This window comes from Microcaecilia unicolor, chromosome 2 (assembly GCF_901765095.1).
Source record: "Microcaecilia unicolor chromosome 2, aMicUni1.1, whole genome shotgun sequence".
Classification (NCBI taxonomy): domain Eukaryota; kingdom Metazoa; phylum Chordata; class Amphibia; order Gymnophiona; family Siphonopidae; genus Microcaecilia; species Microcaecilia unicolor.
In genome coordinates, this window is record NC_044032.1 from 93,883,879 (window position 1) to 93,897,631 (window position 13,753).

General features: G+C 45.0%; 1 protein-coding gene across 2 annotated transcripts in view; it reads right to left on the minus strand.

The window, feature by feature from the left end:
• Positions 1-13,753, minus strand: part of DHX29 (DExH-box helicase 29) — a 250,263-nt gene that overhangs the window by 61,614 nt on the left and 174,896 nt on the right. For both annotated transcript variants that reach the window (XM_030193127.1, XM_030193126.1), the window contains exon 21: positions 13,526-13,750. In XM_030193127.1, the coding sequence (XP_030048987.1) occupies positions 13,526-13,750 (225 nt within the window). The remainder of the gene's footprint in view (positions 1-13,525; positions 13,751-13,753) is intronic.

Consider the following 13,753-nt stretch of genomic DNA (forward strand, 5'->3'; position numbering starts at 1 on the left):
TTGTTAGGAACTGGCCAACATACTGGGGTAGAGGGAGCCTGTTCCGAAAGAATGGGCTCCACCTTAAGCGGGATGGAATCAGGCTGCTGGTATCAACATTTAAAAAGGAGACAGAGCAGCTTTTAAACTAGAAATTGGTGGAAGGCCAACAGTCACTCAAAAATGCATGGTTCGGAACAAGATATCTTTAAAGTACTCAAGTACAAGACCTATTATGGATCCAACCTCCTTCCTAGGCAGCCAACTCTGGAATGCCCTCCCCAGACCCATCTGATCAATCTGTGACTATCTACCCTTCCGGAAAGCACTAAAAACCCATTTATTCAAGCAAGCCTATCCGAATGACCCAGACTAATCTTATGAACCCACCTACCCACACACATACCCAGGAGATAAAGACATTGACCCAGACTATTCTCCCATTTTACTCCCTTCTCCATTGCCTATCTCTACCTACTTATCTCTTCTATTATTCTGTTATACTTAACTTTTACTTTCTCTAATAATATTCTGTATTCCCTATTACTATGTAAGACGCATTGAACCTGCTTTGAGTGGGAAAGCGCGGGATACAAATATAATAACAATAATAATAAAAATATCACCAAAAACAGGGAAGGTAGATAGGTTGCAACTGAAACCATAGAAGATCAGGTGTCTTTAAATAAAAGAGCAGACAGATTTTTAAGACTGCAAATTAACACTGTCAACTGATGAGCAAGTTGTGAATAGGAACAAAAACATTGTTTGAAATGTTTATATGCAAATGCCAGAAGCCTAATAACTAAGATGGGAGAGTTAGAATATATTGCATTAAATTAAAAGATAGATATATAATAGGGATCTCTGAGACCTGGTGGAAGATAATCAGTGGGACAAATTATACAGCAGTGATAAAGTGAATTGAATTGGTGGAGGGGTACCATTATATGTTAAAGAGGGCCTTGAATTGCATAGACTAAAAATTTTGCAGGAAATGAAACACATCTTAGAATCCCTATGGACAGAGGTTCAATGTGTAAAGGGGAAAAGGATAGTGATAGGAGGGTACTACCGTCCACCTGGCCAGGATAAACAGACTCATGTAGAAATTTTAACAGAAATTATGGAGGCTAACAAACTGGGCAATACAATAATAATAGGTGATTTCAATTACCCTGATATTGATTGGGTAAATGTAACATCAATGCATGCTAAGGAGGTAAAATTCACTGATGAAATCAACGAATACTTTATGGAGCAGCTGGATCAGGAACCAACAAGAGGAGGAATAATTCTAGACCTAGTCCTTAGTGGAGCGCATGATCTGGTGCAGGAGGTAATGGTGCTGGGGCCGCTTGATAACACTGATCATAACATGCACAGATTTGATATCAGTTCTGGAGTAAGTATACACAGGAAATCCGGTACGTTAGCATTTAACTTTCAGGAAGGAGATTATGATAAAATGAGAAGAACTGATAAAAAACTCAGAGAAGCAGCAGCAAAAGATCAAAAATTTACATCAGGTATAGATGCTGTTCAAAAATACCATCCTGGAAGTCCAGATCTAGTCATATTCCATGTATTAAAAATGGAGGAAGGAAGACCAAACAACAGCTGACATGGTTAAAAAGTGAGGTGAAGAAAGAGCTAAAACAAAATCCTTCAGAAAATGGAAGAAGGATCCGACTGAAAGTAAAAGGAAACAGCATAATAAATGGCAAGTGAAAAGCAAAGAGCTGATAAGGAAGGCAAAGAGAGACTGAAAAGAAGATTGCAATGGAGGCAAAAATACAAAGTAACTTTTTTAGGTATATTAGAAGCAAGAAGCCGGCAAAAGAATCAGTTGGACCACTAGATGACAGAGGAATAAAAGGGGCAATCAGGGAAGACAAGGCCATAGCGGAGAAATTAAATGAATTCTTTGCTTTGGTCTTCACTGAAGATGTGGGAGAGATACCGGTGCCAGAAATGGTATTAAAAACTGACGAGTCGGAGAAACTGAATGAATTCTCTATAAACCTGGGGGGTGTAATGGGCAATTTGACAAATTGAAGAGTAGCAAATCTCCTGGACTGGATGCTATTCATCCCAGAGTACTGACAGAATTGAAAATTTATTATTAAGGTTAAACTATGTAAATATGTAATTTATCTTTAAAATCAAGCGTGGAACCGGAAGACTGGAGGGTGGCCAATGTAACTCCGATGTTTAAAAAAGATTCCAGAGGAGAGCTGGGAAATTATAGACCTGTAAGCTTGACGTCGGTGCCGGGCAAAATGGTAGAGACTATTATAAAGAATAAAATTACAGAGCATATTCAAAAGCATGGATTAATGAGACAAAGCCAACATGGATTTAGTGAATGGAAATCTTGCCTCACCAATCTATTACATTTCTTTGAAGGGGTGAACAAACATGTGGATAAAGGTAAGCCAGTTGATATTATATATCTGGATTTTCAAAAGACGTTTGACAAAGTACCTCATGAAAGACTCCAGAGGAAATTAGAAAATCATGGGATAGGAGGTAGCGTCCTATTGTGGATTAAATACTGGTTTAAAAGATAGAAAACAGAGAGTAGGGTTAAATGGTCAGTATTCTCAATGGAGAAGGGTAGATAGTGGGGTTCCTCAAGGGTCTGTGCTGGGACTGCTGCTTTGTCACGTATTTATAAATGATCTAGAGTTGGGAGCAACCAGTGAGGTAATTAAATTTGCTGACAACACAAAGTTATTCAAAATTGTTAAATCGCAAGAGGGCCTTATGAGACTGGGAGACTGGGCACCTAAATGGTAGATAATGTTTAAAGTGATCAAGTGCAAAGTGATGCATGTGGGAAAGAGGAACCTGAAAGCGAAGATACTTACCTGTAGCAGGTATTCTCCGAGGACAGAAGGCTGATTGTTCTCACATGTGGGTCGACATCCACGGCGGCCCAGGAATCGGCAAAAAATTTTGCAAGCAAAATAAAATCAAAGACTTTTTCGAGAGAGTTCCGTTGCGGGGCAGCGCAAACCGCGCATGCGCGAACCACTTCCTGCCCGCCGCGCGAGCGTGCCTCTTTAGTTTAATCATAAAGCATATAAACAAGAAAACAACACCACCACCAAAGGGGAGGAGGGTGGGTTTGTGAGAACAATCAGCCTGCTGTCCTTGGAGAATACCTGCTACAGGTAAGTATCTTCGCTTTCTCCGAGAACAAGCAGGCTGCTTGTTCTCACATGTGGGGTATCCCTAGCAACCAGGCTCACTCAAAACAATGAACATTGGTCAATTGGGCCTCACAACGGTGAGGACATAACATAGATTGACCTGAAACCATAAACAACTAACTGAGAGTGCAGCCTGGAACAGAACAAAATTGGGTCTAGGGGGGTGGAGTTGGATTCTAAACCCCGAACAGATTTTGCAGCACTGCCTGCCCAAACTGACTGTCGCGTTGGGTATCCTGCATTGGGTATCCTGCTGAAGGCAGTAATGAGATGTGAATGTGTGGACTGATGACCACATTGCAGCCTTGCAAATCTCTTCAATGGAGGCCGACTTTAAGTGGGTCACTGATGCAGCCATGTCTGTAACATGATGAGCCGTGACATGACCCTGTAGAGTCAGCCCAACTTGGACATAAGTGAAGAAAATGCCATCTGCTAGCCAATTGGAGATTGTGCGTTTTCCGATGGCGACTCCCCTTCTGTTGGGATCGAAAGATACAAACAACTGGGCAGACTGTCTGAAGGGCTGTGTCTGCTCCTCGTAAAAGGCCAATGCTCTCTTGCAGTCCAAGGTATGTAAACTGCTTTCGCCAGGGCAGGTGTGAGGACGGGGAAAGAATGTTGGCAAGACAATTTACTGGGTCAGATGGAACTCCGACACCACCTAAGGCAGTAACTTAGGGTGCTTGCGGAGGAGTACACCGTTGTGATGAAACTTGATATAAGGTGTATGCACTACCAAGGCCTGAAGCTGACTGACTCTACGAGCTGAAGTAACAGCCACCAAGAAAATGACCTTCCAGGTCAAGTACTTCAGATGGCAAGAATTCAGTGGCTCAAAAGGAGCTTTCATCAGCTGGGTGAGGACGACATTGAAATTCCATGACACTGGTGGAGGTTTGACAGGGAGCTTTGACAAAAGCAAACCTCTCATGAAGCGAACAACTAAAGGCTGTCCAGAGATAGGCTTACCTTCTACAGAGCGATAATAAGCACTAATCGCACTAAGGTGAATTCTTACGGAGTTGGTCTTGAGACCAGACTCTGACAAAGTGTAGAAGGTATTCAAGCAGGGTCTGTGTAGGACAAGAAAGAGGATCTAGGGCCTTGCTGTCACACCAGACGACAAACCTCCTCCATTTGAAAGAGTAACACCTCTTGGTGGAATCTTTCCTGGAAGCGAGCAAGACTCGAGAGACACCCTCTGAAAGACACAAGGAGGCGAATTCTAAGCTCTCAACATCCAGGCCATGACAGCCAGAGACTGGAGGTTGGGATGTAGAAGCAACCCCTCGTTCTGGGTGATGAGGGTTGGAAAACATTCCAATCTCCACGGTTCCTCGGAGGACAACTCCAGAAGAAGAGGGAACCAAATCTGACACGGCCAGAAGGGAGCTATCAGAATCATGGTTCTGCAGTCTTGTTTGAGTTTCAGCAGAGTCTTCCCTATTAGAGGTATGGGAGGATACGCATACAGAAGGCCTGTTCCCCAATGAAGGAGAACGGCATCTGATGCTAGTCTGTCCTGGGCCTGAAGTCTGGAACAGAACTGAGGGGCCTTGTGATTGATCTGACTGGCAAAAAGATCCGTTGAGGGGGTGCCCCACACTCGGAAGATCTTGCGGACTACGCTCATATTCAGTGACCACTTGTGAAGTTGCATTATCCTGCTCAACCTGTCGGCCAGACTGTTGTTTACACCTGCCAGATAAGTGGCTTGGAGAAACATACCGTGACGGCATGCCCAAAGCCACATCTGGACGGCTTCCTGACACAGAGGGTGAGATTCAGTGCCCCTCTGCTTGTTGGTGTAATACATGGCAACCTGATTGTCTGTCTGAATCAATATGACTTGGTTGGACAGCCAGTCTCTGAAAGCCTTTAGTGCGTTCCAGATCGCTCGCAATTCCAGGATATTGATCTGAAGACCTTTTTCCTGAAAGGACCAAGCTCCTTGAGTGTGAAGTCCATCTACATGAGCTCCCCACCCCAGGAGGGATGCATCCATCGTCAGCACTTTTTGTGGCTGAGGAAATTGGAATGGACGTCCCAAAATCAAATTGGATTGAATTGTCTACCACTGCAAGGAATTCCGAAAGTCGGTGTACAGTTGGATCACATCCTCTAAACTCCCCGCAGCTTGATACCAGTGGGAAGCTAGAGTCCACTGAGCTGATCTCATGTGTAGGCATGCCATGTGAGTCATGTGAACTGTGGAGGCCATGTGCCCCGAAGTGTCAACATCTGCCGAGCCATGATCTGTTGAGACGCTTGAACCAAGGACACTAGGGACAGGAGGTTGTCTGCCCTCGCCTCGGGGAGATAAGCTCAAGCTGTCTTTGTGTTCAACAGTGTTCCAATGAATTCCAATTTTTGAACTGGGGTGAGATGGGACTTGGAGTAATTGATCATGAACCCCAGTAGTTCTAGCACCTGAATAGTCATTCGCATGGACTGAAGAGCGCCCGCCTCCGAGGTGCTCTTCGCCAGCCTATCGTCATGCACTCCCCAGTCTGCATAGCATCTCTGCGACTACAGCCAGGCACTTTGTGAACACCCTGGGTGCAGATGCCAGACCAAAGGGCAGTACGCAGTACTGAAAGTGCTGTGTTCCTAGCCGAAATTGAAGATACCTCCTGTGAGCTGGAAGTATTGATATGTGTGTATAAGCATCCTTTAAGTCCAGAGAGCATAGCCAATCGTTCTTTTGAATCATGGGAAGAAGAGTGTCCAGGGAAACCATCCTGAACTTTTCTCGAACCAGATATTTGTTCAGGCCCCTTAGGTCTAGGATGGGATGCATCCCCCTTGTTTTCTTTTGCACAAGGAAGTACCTGGAATAGAATCCCAGCCCCTCTTCCCCTGGTGGAACGGGTTCGACCGCACTGGCCTTTAGAAGGGCAGAGAGTTCCACTGCAAGTACCTGCCTCTGCTGGGAGCTGTAAGAATGAGCTCCTGGTGGGCAATTTGGAGGTTTGGATTCCAAATTGAGGGTGTATCCTAACTGGACTATTTGAAGAACCCATCGGTCGGAGGTTATGAGAGGCCACCTTTAGTGAAAAAAACATCAACCTCCCCTTACCGGCAAGTTGTCCGGTACGGACACTTTTACAGAGGCTATACTGATCTGGAGCCAGTCAAAAGCCCGTCCTCTGCTTTTGCTGGGGAGCAGAGTGGGCCTTAGACACACGCTACTGACGAGAACGAGCGCGCTGGGGCTGAGCCTGGGCAGGTTTCCAAGAAGCAGGAGTGTACCTACGCCTAGAGTAGGAATAGGGAGCACTTCTCTGCCCTCCAAAAAACCTCCTAGATGAGGAAGCTGTAGCAGAAGGAGCCTGGTGAGAGAGAGGATCCATAGCACCATTATGCTTAGTCCTTAGTGGTGCTCATGATCTAGTGCAGGGGGTAACGATACGAGGGCCGCTTGATAACAGTGATCATAATATGATCGGTTTTGATATTGGCATTGAAGGAAGTGAAACTAGGAAATCAAGTACGCTAGCGTTTAACTATAGAAAAGGTGATTACGACAAAATGAGAAAAATGGTGAAAAAAAGACTGAAAGGAGCAGCTCGCAGAGTAAAAAACTTGCATCAGGCGTGGATGCTGTTTAAAAACGCCATCCTGGAGGTTCAGGACAAATATATTCCACGTATTAGAAAAAAGGGAAAAAAGACTAAACGTCAGCCGGCGTGGCTAAACAGTAAGATAAAGGAAATCATTAGAGCCAAAAAACAATCCTTCAGAAAGTGGAGAAGAGAACCAACTGAAAGTAACAGGATAGATCATAAGGAATGCCAAGCCAAATGCAAAGCGGAGATAAGGAGGGCAAAAAAGGACTTTGAGAAGAAATTAGCGTTGGAAGCAAAAATACATAGTAAAAACTTTTTTAGATACATTAAAAGCAGGAAACCGGCCAAAGAGTCGGTTGGGGCCGCTGGACGAAAATGGTGTTAAAGGGGCGATCAAGGAGGACAAAGCCGTAGCGGAGAAATTAAACGAATTCTTTGCTTCGGTCTTCACCGAGGAGGATTTGGGGGGGACACCGGTGCCGGAAAGAATATTTGAAGCGGGGGAATCGGAGAAACTAAACAAATTCTCTGTAACCTTGGAGGATGTAATGGGTCAGTTCAGCAAGCTGAAGAGTAGTAAATCACCGGGACCTGATGGTATTCATCCCAGAGTATTAATAGAACTAAAAAATGAACTTGCGGAGCTACTGTTAGAAATATGCAATCTGTCCCTAAAATCGAGTGTAATACCGGAAGACTGGAGGGTAGCCAATGTTACTCCGATTTTTAAGAAGGGTTCCAGAGGAGATCCGGGAAATTATAGACCGGTGAGTCTGACGTCGGTGCCGGGCAAGATGGTGGAGGCTATTATTAAGAATAAAATTGCAGAGCATATACAAAAACATGGACTGATGAGACAAAGTCAGCACGGATTTAGTGAAGGGAAGTCTTGCCTCACCAATCTAATGCATTTTTTGAGGGGGTAAGCAAACATGTGGACAATGGGGAGCCGGTTGATATTGTATATCTGGATTTTCAGAAGGCGTTTGACAAAGTGCCGCACGAAAGACTCCTGAAGAAATTGCAGAGTCATGGAATCGGAGGTAGGGTATTATTATGGATTAAGAACTGGTTGAAAGATAGGAAGCAGAGAGTAGGATTGCGTGGCCAGTATTCTCAGTGGAGGAGGGTAGTTAGTGGGGTCCCGCAGGGGTCTGTGCTGGGCCCGTTGCTTTTTAATGTATTTATAAATGACCTAGAGATGGGAATAACTAGTGAGGTAATTAAATTCGCCGATGACACAAAATTATTCAGGGTCGTCAAGTCGCAGGAGGAATGTGAACGATTACAGGAGGACCTTGCGAGACTGGGAGAATGGGCGTGCAAGTGGCAGATGAAGTTCAATGTTGACAAGTGCAAAGTGATGCATGTGGGTAAGAGGAACCCGAATTATAGCTACGTCTTGCAAGGTTCCGCGTTAGGAGTTACGGATCAAGAAAGGGATCTGGGTGTCGTCGTCGATGATACGCTGAAACCTTCTGCTCAGTGTGCTGCTGCGGCTAGGAAAGCGAATAGAATGTTGGGTGTTATTAAGAAGGGTATGGAGTCCAGGTGTGCGGATGTTATAATGCCGTTGTATCGCTCCATGGTGCGACCGCACCTGGAGTATTGTGTTCAGTACTGGTCTCCGTATCTCAAAAAAGATATAGTAGAATTGGAAAAGGTACAGCGAAGGGCGACGAAAATGATAGTGGGGATGGGACGACTTTCCTATGAAGAGAGGCTGAGAAGGCTAGGGCTTTTCAGCTTGGAGAAGAGACGGCTGAGGGGAGATATGATAGAAGTGTATAAAATAATGAGTGGAATGGATCGGGTGGATGTGAAGCGACTGTTCACGCTATCCAAAAATACTAGGACTAGAGGGCATGAGTTGAAGCTACAGTGTGGTAAATTTAAAACGAATCGGAGAAAATTTTTCTTCACCCAACGTGTAATTAGACTCTGGAATTCATTGCCGGAGAACGTGGTACGGGCGGTTAGCTTGACGGAGTTTAAAAAGGGGTTAGATAGATTCCTAAAGGACAAGTCCATAGACCGCTATTAAATGGACTGGAAAAATTCCTCATTTTTAGGTACAACTTGTCTGGAATGTTTTTACGTTTGGGGAGCGTGCCAGGTGCCCTTGACCTGGATTGGCCACTGTCGGTGACAGGATGCTGGGCTAGATGGACCTTTGGTCTTTCCCAGTATGGCACTACTTATGTACTTATGTACTTATGCTTCTTGATCCGATCAACGAGATCCTCTACTTTTTCACCAAAAAGATTATCCCCCCGGCAAGGAACATCCACCATTCGCTGCTCGACAAAATGATCCAGGTCAGAGACACGCAACCATGAGAGTCTGCACTATACCTTGAGCAGCAAACCTGGATGTCACGTCAAAAGTGTGAATCGTACCCCTGGCCAGGAACTTGCGACACGCCTTCTGCTGCCTGCCCACCTGGCAAAAAGGCTTGGCCAGCTCCTTAGGGAGTGTCTCAACCAAGCTGGACAGTTGACATATCGAGTCCTGCAAGTGTACACTCGTGAAGCGCTGGTATGACTGGATCTTGGCAGCAAGCATAGCGGCCTGATACGTTTTTCTCCCAAAAGAGTCAAGAGTCCTAGCTTCTCTGCCTGGGGGCGCCGAAGCAGTCTCTAGTACTCCTAGCTCTCTTGAGAGCGGAATCCACCACCATGGAATTGTGGGGTAATTGGGACCTCATCAATCCAGGTTCACCGTGGATCCGGTATTGGGACTCAGCTTTCTTGGGAACCACACAGCCAAACAGACGGGTGGACCAGTTTCGCATAAGGACTTCCTTCAGTACCTTATGCAGAGGAACTGTCACAGCCTCTTTAGGTGGAGAAGAATAATCCAGGACCTCGAGCATCTCAGTCCTGGGCTCATCCCGAACCTCCACAGGGAAGGGAATAGCCGTAGCCATTTCCAGGACAAAGGAGGAAAAAGACAGACTCTAGGGTTAGTCTTCTTTCCAGCGGAGGGGAAGGGTCAGAGGGAATCCCAAAGGACTCATCAGAAGAGAAGTACCTGAGATCTTCCTCTGATTCCCACAAGCACTCCTGCTCAGTGTCGGATACAACCTGTGTCAAGGTACTCAGACACTGGACCTGCCTCGACGCCAAGGAACAATGTCCTCTGTGGCAATGTCGAGAAGTCAACGCCCGATCCGACTGTGGCGAAGCTCCCTCCACCAACGTAGAAGGGGAGTCGACCTGGGTAGCAGCCGATGCCGAAGGCGGCACCGCAGTCGGAGACCTCACCACAGGAGAAGGGCCAGACATCGCTGCAGCAGATGGCACAGAAGGCGCAAGCACCCCCCGACACCGAAGCTGATTGTCACAGTAAGCCTTCCAGAAGTTCTGGAAACAAGGCCCGGATATGCTCATTGAGAGCTGCCATCGGAGAAGGCTGTGGGGCCGGAGGAACAGGCGGTGTCAGAATCCGTGGAGGCTCGGGAGCAGGCACCGGGCTGCCAACAGACCGACGCATTGGCACCTCCTGTACCAAGGTGGAGCGGTCCTCTCGGCGCCGACGCTTCTCGGGTGCCGACTCTCTCGACACCCCGGAGCTCCTGGTACCGTGCGCCGAAGGAAAACGATGACGGTGCTTCTTAGCCTTCGCTTGCTGCCCGTCATCGAGACTCCTCGGTACCGATGAGGAAGACGTGGAATCCTCATGTCTCCTCGGGGCCGGGTCCGATGAAGGTCGGTCCTGGGGGGCCTGCATAACAGGAGGCCTCGAGGCAGGTGGAGACCCACTCGACGCCTCACTGCTCCCAGTGCGAGTTGGTCTCTCAGCAGCCATTACCTCTCTCCTCGACGTTGATGCTCCTGTCGATGTTGACGCCGCCGACCTCGGTACCGATGTTGAAGGACCGGACTGAGCCCCAAAAAGCTTCTCTCGCTGGGCCTCTCGAGACGCTTGTATCCGTTTCTTCATATGAAGACACAGACTGCAAGCGGCTGGGCTATGGTTGGGCCCAAAGTACTGGATACACCAGGCGTGGGTATCTGTACCTGAGATGGTCCAGTTACTCCGAGTACACCGTTTGAAGCTGCTGGGTGTCTTTGATGACATGGAAGAAAAAACGGCTTTGGCGAAATCAAACGACGCAATTGTGCCAAGAAAGAAAAAGCACAAAAATGGGAAAAACCCGACCGCGTCGAAAAAGAAAAGAAACTTTAAAGGAAAACTACTTAAAAAAAAAAAATTATTCTTTTAAAAAAGAAAATAAATGCGAAATTCAGTTGCGAACAGTAGTTCTCTTCCTGGTCCTGCCGCACCTAACTGACGAAAAAAAGAACTAAAGAGGCACGCTCGCGCGGTGGGCAGGAAGTCGTTCGCGCTGCCAGCGCGACGGAACTCTCTCGAAAGACTTTGATTTTATTTTGCTTGCAAAATTTTTTGACGATTCCTGGGCCGCCACAGATGTTGACCCACATGTGAGAACAAGCAGCCTGCTTGTCCTCGGAGAATTATAGTTACATAATGCAAGGTTCCACATTAGGCGTCACTGACCAGGAAAGGGATCTAGGCCTTGTCGTTGATGATATGTTGAAACCCTCTGCTCAGTGTGTGGTAGCGGCTAAGAAAGCAAATAAAATGTTAGATATTATTAGGAAAGGAATAGAAAACAAAAATGAGGACGTTATAATGCCTTTGTATTGCTCCTTGGTGCAACCGCACCTCGAATACTGTGTTCAATTCTGGCCGCCACATCTCAAAAAAGATGTAGTGGAATTACAAAAGGTACAGAGAAGGGTGACAAAAATGATAAAGGGGATGGGATGACTTCCCTATGAAGAAAGGGGATGGGATGACTTCCCTATGAGGAAAGGCTGAAGTGGCTAGGGCTCTGGAGAAAAGAAGGCTGAGGAGAGATATGATAGAGGTCTATAAAATAATGAGTGGAGTGGAAAGAGTAGACGTGAATCATTTGTTTACTCTTTCCAAAAATACTAGGACTAGGGGGCATGCAATGAAAGGCACTTAGTTTAGCGGGGTTTAGAATAGGTTTGGATGGCTTCCTAAAGGAAAACTCCATAGACCATTATTAAAATGGACTTGGGGAAAATCCACTGCTTATTTCTAGTTAACAAAAAATAAAACGGGAATGGCTCCGCTTTGTCTAATATATCTTTGTAGAAATACACAACGTTTGAAAGACAAAGCAATTTATTACAACAGAGATATATTTATTATTGAAGGCGTCTCTCATACTGTCACAAAGACATATTTGTGTCATACTTCTTTCAAGCTTGAATGCTTGTGACTTTGTATAATCATAGACCACCTCCAGCCAACCAGTAGTGCACACTATCTGCCTATAATGAAAACATCAGTGTCCATATAACCGTATACTTGCTCAAATAAATATTTTTTTAAAGAATTTTTTGTGCGCTACTGTTCAAAAATTTAAGCACTGTTGAAATAAATTTAATTGTAGTACAAAAAATCAACTTATCTTAATGTCTCTGGTAATTGCAAGCCATGTTTTAATCTTCTTAGGCTTATCGCATTTCCAGAGTTCAGCTTGTCAAAATTTCATAGAGTCTCCGGTATCGTTGTTAGCTCCACTTGTACAACATTGCATCAAAAAACAACACTCCAGTGAGTCATTAAGGTGTATGGTTATAGATTGCATTATTCCAAATGCCCGTGGTGGTAATATTGATAGATTGCTATTACAAAAAGAAACTCAGTGGATCTATCGTTTGAACACGGTAGAGCCTAATGGACTCAATACGTATCTCCAATGGAACTGTTTCTTTTAATCAAACAGCTGACTGTGACGTAACACTTAAATAGGCGGGGCCTGAAGGTTTTAAAACAAGAACGCCAGCGCCATTTTGATTGGCTTTGTACCGGTATCAGATGCCGTTGAAGTGAGACCAGTTGCCGTTTTTATGTACAAGGTATGCAGAAATCAAGAGTATGTTGGTGGTAATGTTTTGTTCTCCGTGTTTCAGAGACATATGCCCTTGAGAAAGCAGTTGACCGCGAAACAGGGTCCTGTCGGGCTAACAACGATACCGGAGACTCTATGAATGTTTGACAAGCTGAACTCTGGAAATGCGATAAGCCTAAGAAGATTAAAACATGGCTTGCAATTACCAGAGACATTAAGATAAGTTGATTTTTTGTACTACAATTAAATTTATTTCAACAGTGCTTAAAGTTTTGAACAGTAGCGCACAAAAAATTCTTTAAAAAAATATTTATTTGAGCAAGTATACGGTTATATGGACACTGATGTTTTCATTATAGGCAGATAGTGTGCACTACTGGTTGGCTGGAGGTGGTCTATGATTATACAAAGTCACAAGCATTCAAGCTTGAAAGAAGTATGACACAAATATGTCTTTGTGACAGTATGAGACGCCTTCAATAATAAATATATCTCTGTTGTAATAAATTGCTTTGTCTTTCAAACGTTGTGTATTTCTAGGATAAGCAGCATAAAATGTATTGTACTTTTTTGGGATCTTGCCAGGTACTTCTGACCTGGATTGGTCACTGTTGGAAACAGGATGCTGGGCTTCATGGACCTTCGGTCTGTCCCAGTATGGCAATACTTATGTACTTAAATTGTGGTATGAATATAAAGGCCAGAATGCTGATGTAAAGGGTGGCATGCTGCTAATTTTGCATGGTCTAAAGATAACCTCTCTTTCATGCAAGATACCCATTTGTTGTCTGATCAAAAATAGATGGTTCATCTACAACTATTTCAAATATTAGACAACTTACCACAGGATCCAAACAGCCAAAAATTCCACCAAATATCAACATCTTGCCAATTTTAACACTGACAGGTAATGCTGCAAGATGCTGTCCCAAAGGTGTCAACTTAGGCTGAATAAACTCGCAGGCTCCAATCTTCCGCAGTAGGTTCATTGCATTGCTGATGACCTGGGGCTGAGGAGGATCCAAAGCTCTTGATAGGAAATCCTCAGGTGAACCAAGGTTGCATTTCTA